Source organism: Euprymna scolopes, chromosome 12 (genome assembly GCF_053919585.1).
Source record: "Euprymna scolopes isolate OS-2025 chromosome 12, ASM5391958v1, whole genome shotgun sequence".
Lineage (NCBI taxonomy): Eukaryota > Metazoa > Mollusca > Cephalopoda > Sepiida > Sepiolidae > Euprymna > Euprymna scolopes.
The window spans coordinates 75925952-75940086 of record NC_136493.1 but is presented as its reverse complement, the minus strand read 5'-3'; the positions used below and the strand labels follow the sequence as shown (position 1 = coordinate 75940086).

General features: G+C 33.7%; 1 protein-coding gene across 1 annotated transcript in view; it reads left to right on the top strand.

The window, feature by feature from the left end:
• Positions 1-1708: 1708 nt before the first annotated feature.
• Positions 1709-14135, top strand: part of LOC145291349 (uncharacterized) — a 39250-nt gene continuing 26823 nt past the window's right edge. Inside the window, exon 1 of the mRNA XM_080137114.1 lies at positions 1709-2122. Within this exon, the coding sequence (XP_079993240.1) occupies positions 1895-2122 (228 nt within the window). The 5' untranslated portion in view covers positions 1709-1894. The remainder of the gene's footprint in view (positions 2123-14135) is intronic.

Sequence of the window (14135 nt, the reverse complement as noted above, 5' to 3'; positions counted from 1 at the left end):
AATTGAATTAAAATGAACCTTTACAAATCTGAATTAGAAACAACCTTAACAAAACTGAATTATATATAAAATTTTAAAAACTTTAATTAGAAACTACCTTTACAAAACTTAATTAGAAGCAACTTTTACCAACTAATTAGAAAAGTCTTTCTCATAAATAAATTAAATACATCCTTTAAAAGTTGAATTATAGACAAACTTTACAAATCTAAATTAGAAAAAAAACTTTTAAAAAATATATAAATTTTTTAGAAAATTAAGTAAGAAAAAACTTTACAAAGTTGACTTAGGACCAACTTTCACAAATCTTAATTAGAAACACTCTTTAGAAAATTTAATTAGAAACAACTATACAAATCTGAAACAACTTTTACAAATAAATGAGAAACAAGCTTTACTGAATTGAATCAGGACAAACTATTACAATTGAATTAACAAAAAACTTTTTCAGAAATAAATTATGTACAATCTATACAAATCTGAATCAAAAACAAGTAAATAAAAAACAATCTTTACTAATAGATTAGAAACAACTCTTTCGAATCTGAATTCTTATTGTAATCTTTAAAAAATTGAATTAGAAACAACCTTTACAAATGAATTAGAAACAACCTTTACAAATAAATTAGAAACAATCTTTACAAATGAATTAGAAACAATTGATACGAATTAATTAGAAACAATATTTACAAATCTAAATTATAAACAATCTTTACAAAAATTGAATTAGAAACAACCTTTACACACTTGAATTAGAAACAAACTTTACAAATATTAATTAGAAACAACATTTATGTATTTGAATTAGACACAACTTTTACACATATGAATTAGAAACAATTATTTACAAAATTGAATTAGAAACAACCTTTTCAGAAATTAATTAGAAATAGCCTTTACAAAATTTAATTAGAAGCAATCTTTACAAAATTACTTAAAAATAACCTAATTCTTAATTAGAAACAACCTTTATGCAAATGAATTAGAAACAATCTTTTACACAAACGAATTGGAAACAATCTTTACAAAATTTACGTGGATTAAACGTGTACAAAATTGAAGTACAAAGAATTTGGTCAATTCGTTAAGCAGAAAAAATACATAACGATGCAGAAAGATCGAGTGAGGCTGGCTCTGCATTAAGTAGCTTCACTTCACGGCGAAGATCATATTTTAAGTTTTGGATGAAGGTGGTGCTCTATTTGTAAAGATTGTTTTTTATTTACTTTTTAAAAGTTCGGGCAGTCAAGTATTGTATTCGAGTCTACTTGATAATTTGAATATATAAAGTACTTGTTACAGATATCCTCTAAGAAATATTTTTGCCGGGAGGTTTCGTCATCCTTTCATGGTTACTCATATGGTATTGGTTAAGTTTAACGTAGCTTAACTTCGATGAATTCACGTGTGTGCCCATGTGAGTAGGCAGTCTATGATCGGTAAGGAAAACACGCATTTTTAGTCAGAATTTTTATCTTTATAATTATTCACGCTTTGCACTAACTTTCGACAGTATTTGTTTGGATATAAAAGAAAACTTATTTAAAAGATATTTTATGATTAATGCATGTGAATAAATGATATGAATCAAATAAAATACTTGCTGGTGTGTTAAGTGCATTCATGCGTAGAATTTAATGTATGAAGTTGAATGAATAAAGCCGGATTTTCTTTTTAAGAAATTAAAATGACTTTGAGAAAATAACTTAATTCATTGTTTGGGAGTCACGTGGAACTGCATGCAAAGTAAAATAAAAAAAAATTCTAATATTCTATGAAAAATGTGAATTCGAAGTTTCTGTTTCATGAAAAACGTAATTTTCTTTGTTTACTGCTTCTATATAAGTAGCGTCGTCTCAACAGAAAGGCGCCATTTGTTAACGAAAACTACACTATGGCTAAGTTGGTTTTTGCCCTCCTGTGTTTGAATTTCTTTGCAAGTGTTTATTGCAGAGATGACACCCTTACAAGTGGTTCCGGAGAAGCCGTTGTGGATGCTGCCATTAATAAGATCCAGTCATCATGCATCTTCTCCAACGACAAACACTTCATGAAAAGAATCGCTGCTGTGAACACCAACTACGGCAAGGACATGAAAAACAATGATGGCGGAATCTGGAAGGTAAAATAAACAATCTTTATTTATTTTAGATTATAACACAACTCTTACCTTAAGTTGAGAGGAAAGTTCTAGCGGAATTTTTAATTCTGATATCAAATGATGTATTTTCAAATAAGTATTTGTTATAATACGTTTGCTTTATATATTATTTAAAATAACCTTTTTCGCTCTATCTAATCGTTTAAATTACAACCGTTTTAAAACAATTATGTTTTTTTTCAGAACATTAATACAATATTTTTTAAAAAATCGTACAATTTTTGTCATTTCAAGCTAGGCCGAAAAGTTGCTATTACAGCTTGCGATATCAACGAAGCGTTTGACTCAGGAACCACTACTGAATGCACAACACAATGGTGGTTTAAGAAATTTCGTGGCGGCGACGAGAGTCTTAAAGATGATGAGCGTAATGGTCGGCCATCAGATGTTGACAATTATCAGTTAAGAGCCTTAGTTGAAGCCAATCTACGCACAACTATTCGAGAACTTGCTTCTGAATTAGACGTAAAGTATACAACGATTTTCAACCACTTAAGAGAGATTGGAAAGACAGCAAACTTGATAAAAGTGTGCCTCACGAATTGAACGACAACCAAAAAAAACCGCCGTTATGAGGTGCCAGCTTTCCTTTATTTACGCAACAAGAACGATCCTTTTCTCGACAAGGTTGTGACTTGCGATAAAAAGTGGGTTCTTTACGACAACCGGTGACGCTCAGCTCAGGGATTAGAGACCGACGAAGCTCCTCGACACTTTCCGAAGCTAGACTTGCACCAAAAGAAGGCCAGGTGAGGTGCAACCAGTCTAATCCATTAGTTTTTTTAATGCAGGTGAAACCATTACGGCGGAGAAGTACTATCACCAAATGGATGAAATGCATCAGAAACTTCGACAACACCTAGCATTGGTTAACAGAAAAGGCCTCATTTTTCTCCACTACAATGCCCGACCGCACGTTATTAAACCGATCCTGCAGAAGTTGAACGAATTGCGTTACGAAACTTTGCCTTATCCGCCATGCTCTCCAGATTACTCACCGACTATCACTATTTCAAGCATCTCGACAACATTTTGCGTGAGAAATGCTTCAAAAACCTAAGTAATATCAAAAACGCCTTCAGCGACTTCATCGCTACTAGAACGCAAGATTTTTATGTTACTGATATGAATACACTTGTTTTGCGTTGGAAAAATGTGTTGATTCTTATGGTGCTAATTTCGATCAATAAATTTTTGTTCGAGTTAAGATATGTTTATCTGAATTTAAACGTTAAAAACCACAATAACTTTCTTGTCAACCTAATATATCGATATATATGTAAAGTTGTGTATATGTATACGTTTATGTATTTTTATGTACAGAATTCACCGTAGACTAATTAACTGATCATTTTGACTATTAAAACACAAATTCAGATAACTCATAGCTTTGTCAATAAGTATGACAGAAATTAATAAATATTCTCAATTTTTTTTTGTTTCTTTGACTATTCTAAAAGGTTTTATGTAACATAATATAGGTACGACACCACGTTTGAAATTTCAAATATTTCAGATTTACATTAAATTTTGTCATTAAACACCAAATAAGGAAGATTCCCTCAATTTCATTTTTTTCTTATGACCCGTTTAGGCCTTAAATATTAGACATTTTTAGAATCAAAATCATGTAATTAATTTTTATCAAAAGTGAAATAAGGATTCTAGACATAAGGCTTCGTAGCTTTATATCTTGATCTTAATTTACCTAATGGGACATAACGGTAGTGCATATCTGTTCTGTCCAGAGGATTAGTTTTAATCGATCTAGGGCGGGTATTCTTCTAGTTCTTTACATCAGTAGACTAATAAGGTTATGAAAAATGGTTCAGTTTTACACCTATCACATAGATTAATAAGATCAGTTATTTATCAATTATAATTTGATCGTATTTATGAAATAATTACCTTTTTATCCCATTCCGAAGATTATATTCGGTTAGTCTTATTCATCCAGTTGTTGTAAGGGCTTCTGTGGAAGATTATACAGTAGAACCACTGATATTTAAAATTATATACTTTTCTTTTTATTTGTAAATTTCCAGTGATAGTTTGTGATGAAAATTCACTTGAAAAATATCTGTCCCGCTATATGTATGCATGAACATATGTAGTTTCGGTTGTTGCATTTTTGTCCTAAAAATTGTACGTGTTGTACTTGTGTAACTGCCACAACTGACTGGCGTTTTCAGTCTCTCTGTTTTCTTAATTGTTTATGTATCTGTTTTAATTTTTAATGGAAATCGCTCTGTTATATAGTGAGGCACTACGATGGCGAGTGAGCAGAAATTATTCAAATATAATTTCTAAAATAAGCTTTTAACTAACGGATCGCTAAGAGCAGATGACTGCTGTTGATAAGCACGGGTTATGAAAGTTTAATGAGTGTCGGTACCTGCAATGCTAGGGGGCGATTCGTTGGAACGAGATATTAACGAGACATTAACGACACATTAACGAGAGTTGAATAGATCACGTATTTTGAGGTGAGTTTTCGAAACAGTTTGAGTTGTAGTCTGTGAGCCGATGAAAACAGATGGTTAAAAAAAATTAGCTAGCAAAGTAATCGGGGAATAATAAGTAATCAACATAACCTTTTAATAAACGACGAACGGAGCATGGGATCATACGGCAACGCGACAAAAATCGGGCATGATGTTGAACACAAGTAATAAACGTATGTAAATTTACAAGAAAACGTAGTGTGTGTTTTTATCTTACGTACTTACTATATAAAAAAGATTGAATTGCAGCGACTTGTGGTGGCGAAAGTTTGCAATAATGAAAAAAAGGTGAGTCAAACAACAGTGCACGCGGTAAGTCCACTCAATGGGCACACGGCCACGAAGAAACGGGGACAGACAGATGTTGAATGTTCAAATGTGGGGATGTTGCTCTCTGATTTTTACATACGTGTATAAAACGCGCATAGACTAACAGTATACATCTGTTATTGCATGTGTTTAAACGCATGCGCAACGCATTGATATGTATATAACAGCTTCAGATAAACATGAAGCCACTTGATGTAAGAAGCAAAAAGATTCTACTTTAGAGTAAAAATGAATAGCTAACAATGTTAGATGGATGAATTCCGATCCAGAAAACAGTAATTACTTCGCAACAACTACTCGTTCAGCTACAGCAATCGCTATTAATTTTAATTACTCTCTGTCGGTGCCTAAAATCAAAAGAAAAATCCATGAGCAACGTTTCTTTCTTTTAATTGCCTGCTTGTGGAACACAATAGCGTATAACTGCTTCCTGGTTGGCTATAACATAGTCGTTTTCAATTCTAATATAATTTTTTTAAATAACCTCTTAAATAATCAAACCCTACCCAAGTTACACTATTACCGATCATCACTGTGCTATTTCACAGTCTGCCCGACATTCATGATCTCTTATACTCAAGTGATCCCTGGGTTATGACAAGCGATGACTCCCGAGTAAGAAAAGTTAAGCAGCTAATGAATATATTTTTTGCGAATCTGTCATGTAATACCTTAATGGATGTTGTTCGACTCTTGTGAAAGACTGGCTTTGCCTTTTTATTCTATCATTTTCGTGATAGTTGGTTCTTCCTCCTTTAAACTTTATTGGTCCAACGTATTGTTGTTACTTATTATCACTAACAAAAACAGTTCCTGCGATGGAACGACGAAGACCATATGATTATCATAGGAATGATAGATGACAGGCGTTTGTTCCTAGTGAAGCTACTTAATGCAGAGCCAGCCTCACTCTCTCTTTCCAACCAGCCTGATCCAGCGGCAGGACAGTGACTAGACATCTGGGGGTAACGTGGGATGCAGGAGCTGCCGGAAGTGTTGACATGGAGCACCTAGTATTTCCAAATGGTCACCCATCTGATACTGGTTATGCTCAACGTTGCTTAATTTCGTTGATTAAACGAGAACCGGTGTGAAAAATGTGATTATGCCCTGCATTTATTATTAATAATTAACAAGAACATACATTTATATAATAAGTACATACTCTTTTAAAGATATAGTAAATATAACTCTATTTTATACGAGTGTATCTACACGGTAGAATTTTCGTTTGTCTTTACAAATCCCAACTATAATTCATTTCTTCTTTCCCACTAGCTCGTGTGTGCACTCATGTAACTGTTTAATATTTGCCAATTTCAGAATTACCGTCCTTCTGCATCGTTTTCAGAATTGCTCTATTTTTTTATTTATTACTATTGGGAGGGGATTGCTCGGTCGTAAGATACATTTAAATATATTTTAATTCGTGCAGATTTCGTATTTATTATTAGAGAGCTAATTCTCTATTGAATATTATATTGTACCTAATATATAATACTGATTTCAAAAGACTTTTTTAATTACTTGGGGGGGGCATCAGCTAGAATCGAAATCAAAATATTTAGCGCTTCAGCCACGTTCCCTACCGTTTGAGCTATCGAGAGAAAGATAAGAAAGGTTTAAAAGTAAATCACTTCAAGCTATGAATAAATTTGCGCATGCGCAAAAGTAAGAGAAATATGTCGGCAAGTTGAAATGAACATTTTGCATTTCAATTTGCCAACATATTTCTGTACGCGTTATTCATCCATCCAAACAAAGATTTTGCTCATTATAAACCATCCTTGGTGTATGATTACTATTTTCTGTTAATTTCAGTGTTATGTGACCAGTAGTTGAAGAGTTTATCGGTTAAATATTTGCACACATACATACATACATACATACATTTACTGTTTATTTATATATAATATAGAAATTTCGTCAATAATTAATACATTATTTTTAGTAATAGATGTCCTTGTTTATTTACTAGTATACAAATTCAATAACTAATGGAACCATTTTTCCACGAAGAAGTGTTATATAAGGCCTTAATGAATGTTAGTGGCTTCTTTTAATCAATGATCAATGAAAGAATATTAGCAACCGATGCTTCTATGGTTTTTAAACTGAGTTTGCTGTTTTATTCTATCACTTGAATGATAGTTGTTTTTTTTTTCTTGTTGAAATTGTTTTGTCCAACTTATTGTTATTATTTATTATTACTAATTAAGAAGAGAACCCATTCATACAATATACACAAACGTGTTAATATACATTATCCAATGGTGATGAAAAAAAAAATTTCTATCATTTACATTTTTTCTTTTTTTTTTTTTTTGCAGTTTTAACGTTTAAATTTATTTATTTGGCATTTTTTTTATCGGCGGTTAATTACATTAAAACAAAACATTTTTCTTATTTCGAGGGTTACGTAACGTGATTTTTTTTACATCGTATCTGCTAATTTGTTTTTCTTTTAATAACACATTAAGTCATAACTAATCATTTCTTTTTTGTTAATACAAATTCTACTTTGTTATTTATAAAACTAAATTATTTTCAGTTTGTTTTCCTTGCAACAGATCGTAGCACGAAATCTTTCTAGACCGAGGCAGCATTAAATAACTTTCCTTTAGTGCTCAATATCCAGAGAATAGCTTCTTATCTTTTTTTTCTTCTGGTGGGGAGGTTTTCACATCCTTTTTCTGGACAATTACATTTACGTGTTTTTATCCTTTTTGAAATTGTTGTGGAGGAAACGATGGAATTAGCAGCTGTGTCCAAATCGTAAAACAGTGCATTGTCCGCAAGTTTTACCTAACTAGCATGGCTAGCAGTGTCAGAAATCGATATTAAAAATGCGTTAAAAAATTAAATACTTTGATCTCCTATCTTTCCAAGCTTAAAAAAATCAACGTGGTTTAAAAAACAAAGGTTTTACACTTTGGACTTTACAGGTAAATTTTCAAAAACATTTCTGTTTTTTGTTTTAAATTAGAATATTTTATTTATTGATCTTTTATCTTCGATTTGTGATATATTAAATTTTGGTACGTAAATTAATTATTTAAATTTTAATAGACATTTCAAAATGCGGGGGATGAATTTAAAAAAAAAACATTTGTCTAAAATATGATATTTGATTTACTGGAAAGGGCATAAAATTTCATATTGACCCTGGAAATATCGTAAAAATTGAACGAATAAAAAAATTTTGATAGATTTTTAAAGTTTAAGAATGAAAAATATTTAACTCGTAAAATTCAATGGATTTCATTACGTAAACAAAATACCTGCATGAGGGCGCGCCGGCACTTTGTAAAAACTGCTTTTTAAAAAATAAAAAATAATATTTCTATTATTTTTAAAACAACTTTAATAATTTATTTTGGAAGTATATTCCATAAAGAAAATAAACAACTCACTTTAAAAGAGAAATTACGAGGGTTTTTTTTATATTTTATTCGCAGTTTTGTGTTAAATGTGTCAAAAATTCCCCCAAAATTCTGATACACCTGACTAGCATGGTTACTTGGGCAACGCCGGGTATCCATGCTAATCAAATATAAGTCTAAGTAGGGCACACGTACCCATCTCAGTCCATTGCCCATATCGTCATTTGTTTTTCTGAACCCAGAAATGATTTATCTCTCCTTGATGTCCTTTTTCCAACTATTTCTATGAAAAATACGTCCATACCACTGTTTTATGGTTATTAATTTTAGAAATATCATTCTAGAGCCTCATTTTTATCATTATTCTGGCTGTGACCTTTTGACAATCAAAACGTTCTCAACTTTCGGTAATGTTCACATATTGGTCGGCCTAAGTATGCCATTAGACAGACTATATTATCACAGAAGTATAAACAAATACTCTATTTATATATTGATGTGTATTCTGTCAATAATGAAAGCAACGAAATGAAAAAGGACCAAACTATAAAATGTTCGCCAAAATGAAATTTAGTAAAACTTGCGGAAAATGTTGTTTTACAGTTTGTTGAAATTTAAATTTCGTTCTGTTTTAAATTCGGTACATTTTTACATTACGTCTAACGCTTCGTTCATATTCGACATGTCAACATTTATAGGTTTTCGGGTATGCTGACAAGGTCTATTCCGAAAGCTGTTCTTAATATGGGAAGGTTGGGGGTGTCTATTCCGAAAGCCGTTCTTAACATAGGGAGGTTGGGGGTATCTATTCTGAAAGCCGTTCTTAATATTTTCACCCATTCGCACATTGCCACTTTGATGCAGGAGGCTACTATCAGGGACTTAAGTTGCAGAGGTACTATATAGGGAGTTTAGCAGCAATATGTCTGCTCACATTACACTTGAACTTCTGCATGTCAGTACAGTTGAGGAAGCAGGAAACTGGAAAAGAATTCCAAAGTCTAGCAATTCTGGGGAAGAAGCTATTAGAATAGAAGGCTTTCTTACATCCAGGGATCTCGACTGTGTAGGGGTGGGACTTCGCTGCTTGTCGAATTTGTCGGAGTATTTTTGTCGAGGGGGTACAAGGGCTTGTAGTTCGTCAGAGCATCCACCATTAAAATACTTGTAAAACAGGCAGAAGGATGCAACATTTCGTCGCTGAAGCTTAGATGACAGTTCGGGACCTATTAGGTTGGCGACTCTCTTTTGGACTCTGTCCAGGAGTGAGAGACTAGTAGCAGATGCACCAGCCCAAATGTGACAACAGTACTCCATACATGGGCGAATGGTGCATGATACTTTCAGGTGTAAGTAACTTTCTAGCACGGAAGAGAGAACCCATCTTCTTTGTAGCAGCCTTAGTAATGGTCTCGATGTATCTATTCCAACTCATGTTTCCTGTGAACTTTAAGCCAAGGAGCTCGAACGAAGTGCTTTCAGGTAAAATATCTCTAGCCATAGCTATTGGTGGTTGGTAAGGTTTCATGTAATTATTAAAGAAAACGAGGTTTGTTTTGGACGCGTTGAATGTTACTATCCATTTCTGACCCAATTCCACTGCAGACTGAAGATCTTCCTCTAGTGTTTCTGCTATTACCTTAGATATGTGCTCATTAGTTTTCCCCACGTGCCTACTCTAGAGCTTGGTGTCGTCGGCAAATATGCCCATCTCAGAAACAATTTTATCAAGTAAGTCATTTATAAATATCAGAAATAATAAAGGTCCAAGGATCGATCTCTGAAATACACCGGCATTTATATCAAATTTTTTGGATGTACGCCCATCGAGGACAACCTGGATTCTTCTCTCATTTAAGAAGGATCTAATTATGTTAAGCATTCGTCCAGTAATACCATTAGGATAAAGTACGATTGTTGAATGTTATTCTTTCGATTACTTTCGTTTTTTTGCGAGATACAATTAAAAATAATTAAAACGGAACGAAATTTAAATTTCCGTTCCATTTTTACAACAACCGTAAAACAGCGCACTCCGCAAGTTTTACCTAAAATTTTATTAATTTTGTATAACGTCTCTATTCTTCAGTGATCGAAATAAAGACTTGATTGAAGAGATGAAGAAGTAAAAACTTTGGGGGGTCACTTGTTCTTTTTGTGTTGTGTGAGTCTATGGCCAGATAATCTTGTGCGGAAGCCGTGTCTAAATTTCGGTGTGACTCGATATTAATTATAGTTCAATTCTGAACAAACCATACTGAATGGTGATGGCGGGATCTTATTTTGGGTTGAAGCACCAAATACGATAGGATTATGCCATAAATATATTTTAGAATTGAATATTTGGAAGACAATTAAATTCTAACCAGTTTCTTTACCAAGAGCCCAACACCCACGCTATGTATTCAGATCTACAAACTGTCTTAACGCTTTGCAGTTCTAGTTTTTGCCAGAGAAAATATTGACTTGTTGATTTCTTAATTATCTTGAGCGCGACAAAGTGTGGCTACGAGTTCGAAGATATAACATGTACAAGACATTTTGATCGGTAAAATATATATTCGTATTATTCGTATTATTATTCGGATTGTTTAAATTCTTCGAACCACTTTTCTCATCTTGTGCCATTTTCACAACGTTTCGGCCAATATAACCTCCGATTTTCTTCGGGTGTATCTTGTTGAACTCGGGAATTTTACATCGGCCAAAATGGTGTGAAAATGACACTCAAGATGAGAACACTAATCCGAGGAATCGAAATAATACGAATAATAAATCCTCATCTAAAAAATTTATAAACGTAATATAGTTTCATTATATCGGCCAACACCCCTAAATAATTACACTATAGCTGATACAAGTTCTTTTTGTATAGACAACAATACTTCGCTCATGTTTAAACATCACAAATTATAAATAAAATTTTAGTCTAATTAATTATTCCACTAATTAAGTTTACTAACTATGTCATAGTCTTTAATTAAAAATATTTTTTATGAAAAATTGTCTTCAAATATATGTAGTCAATTATTTAGATATGGAGGTGCTGTTTTACAATTTGTCATTGTGCTGAGGGAGACAACTCTCTTTTACTAATTCATTTTTTCATCTCATAATTTAGGACATTCGATACAACGATATTTTTTTTTATTAAATCCAAACTTTAAAAAAGAATCCGCAACGAATGTTTTTAATGTAACAAATTTGATAACATTACTATTACAAAATATATTCTTTAATAGTCTCCATTAAGAGAATCATTTCTGTTTTTATATCATAAGTTGCGACGCTAAAACTACATTTTTTACAACTATTTTTTTAATTCAAAAGTAAATATTATGGTAGTTTTTTTTTTAAATAGTCTTTAACCTTAAAAAATACAAAGAATGAAACTCTTTAATAAAATAAGGATGAAATATTATTATTAAACAATACTTTTTCTTATATTTAAAACGAAAAAAAAAGTCTCCCATGAAATTGAACATTTCCCAAATTATATTTGCATATAATCTGGACTCAAAAACACGTGGCTTTTTTGTATTTTTTTCTTCTAAAGTAAGCATTACTTCTAGCTAAAGTTAATACATAATCCTAAAGGTATTACTTCTTAACCATCTTTTTAAACGAGTTAAAAATAACCAGACTTTTTCAATTTGATAAAAGTTTCATTATAGCATATTTATTATGGGGTGGAGCTGGAACAGTTTAACATCCCAGCTCTACCTAGATAAAGACAAAAAGTATCCATGCATTAACATGGAAGGGGAGACTATCTTCAAGTACTATCCTAAGCCGTGAATGGGGCAACAGACTTATACTAAGTAGATATTAATAAGTCCTTCTCACCTTTTTTTATTATTTTAGTTTAGTTTTTTTTTTCAATGGAGAGTAGATAATGCATCTGGATGTGTTATCGGCAGCTCCAGTAACTCTCGCTTCTCCTTTTTTGTCCTTCAGTCCTCATTTCCAATGAGTGATTTTTCTGAAAAAGCTGCTTTCCAGGTCAGTAGTACTTTATAAACAGTAGCCTGAGATGTCGAAAATTTTTTGTTTCTATGTCTATCCTTGTGGTCATGTCACTAGTAAGGGTGCTGGAGGTAAACGTTTCATCTGGGCTGACGTTACCCGCCTGATAGTCAGGGACCCGAACCTTGGATTAACCACTAAGGAGGCTGTCCTATCAGCAGGTGCAAAGTACCGGGGTTGCTGTATTGCCATTTGGTGAATGGATTCTGGACCATACAGTAGTTTCTGGCAGGGCCTCTCGATGCCATACTAGTGGGTAATTGTTACGGCTTTAAGGTAAAGCCGTAACAATTACCCACTAGTATGGCATCGAGCATGTGCCACAAAAAAAATTATTGTCTTTTTCTCTCTTATTTTCCCTCTCTGTCCTGCTCCAGCCAAGTCTACCAACCTGCTCCACAAACCCCAAAACCTCAATCACGAGAAATCTCAAACAAAGAAACACGAATAAACCTAGAACCCCATCCACCAACGTAGACCCCTACTACCAGGTCAACATCAGGGGTCTACGTTCCAATCTTCCTGAGGTTGAAACACAATTACAGGAGACGAAACCGGACATATTCTTTCTAAGTGAAACTGGCATAGGGCCAACCACTTCTCTAGACGAATTCATAATTAAAGGATACTCTAACTTAACATCTAAATCTGACCCCCAAGATCGCCATGGGCATGGAATATGTGCCTACATCAAAGATGGCTTTCCATGTGGTAGGGATATCTCCAGAGAAGACCCTAATTTACCTTATATGTGCTTTCGGGTTGCACTAGCTTACACCATTGCATTTATATTTGCCCTATATCGTCCCCACAACAGTGGGGTTACTATCTTTAAAAGCATATCTGAGAAAATTGACCACATCCTGTCTGCTCATCCTTCGGCTAACATTCACATTTGTGGTGACTTCAATGTCCATAATGTGGAATGGCTGACCCACTCAAACAAGACCGATGACGAGGGGAGGTTTTGTCATGATTTTGCCATTGCCTATGACCTCACTCAGATTGTTCACGAACCCACCCGTGTGCCCGATACACCCGGTCAATATGCAAGCCTTCTAGACCTTTTCCTCACAACTTCCCCTGAGCTGTGTTCATGTTCCGTTCTATCTCCTCTGGGATCCTCTGACGACTCTGTTGTATCAGTTAAGATAAAAATGAAATGTAATAAGTCTTCAGACGTACCTCTCCACCGTACTGTATGTCGATACTCTATGGCTGACTGGGATAGCTTCCGTACATTCATATCTGATCTACCTCTGCATTCCATGTTTAAAAAGGATGTGTCCTCTATAGTATCAGACCTGACCAAATGGTTAATTGTAGGCATAGACCGATTCATACCATCCAAAAAATCCAACAAAAACCTAACAGCCAGCCATGGTTCTCCCCTAAATGTGTTGCTGCCATCGCGCACAGAAATCACTTTTTCCATAGCTACCAACGTAATAGATGTACTGAGACTAAAACTGCTTTCAGGACTGCCAGGAACCACTGTAAAGAGTAATAAAACATGCAAGAGAGCTATATGCTCAATTTGTTAAATCCAAAGTAGCTGAGCAGCGGCTTGGTTCCCACCAGTTCTGGCAAATAGCAAACAGGATCTTGAACAGAAGCGTGCGTTCTATCCCAACTATCATCAATGGACATGAGGTCATCTCTTCAGCATCAGACAAGGCCAGACTATTTGCCAAGAACTTTGCAGCTAATTCTACCCTATGCGACAATGAC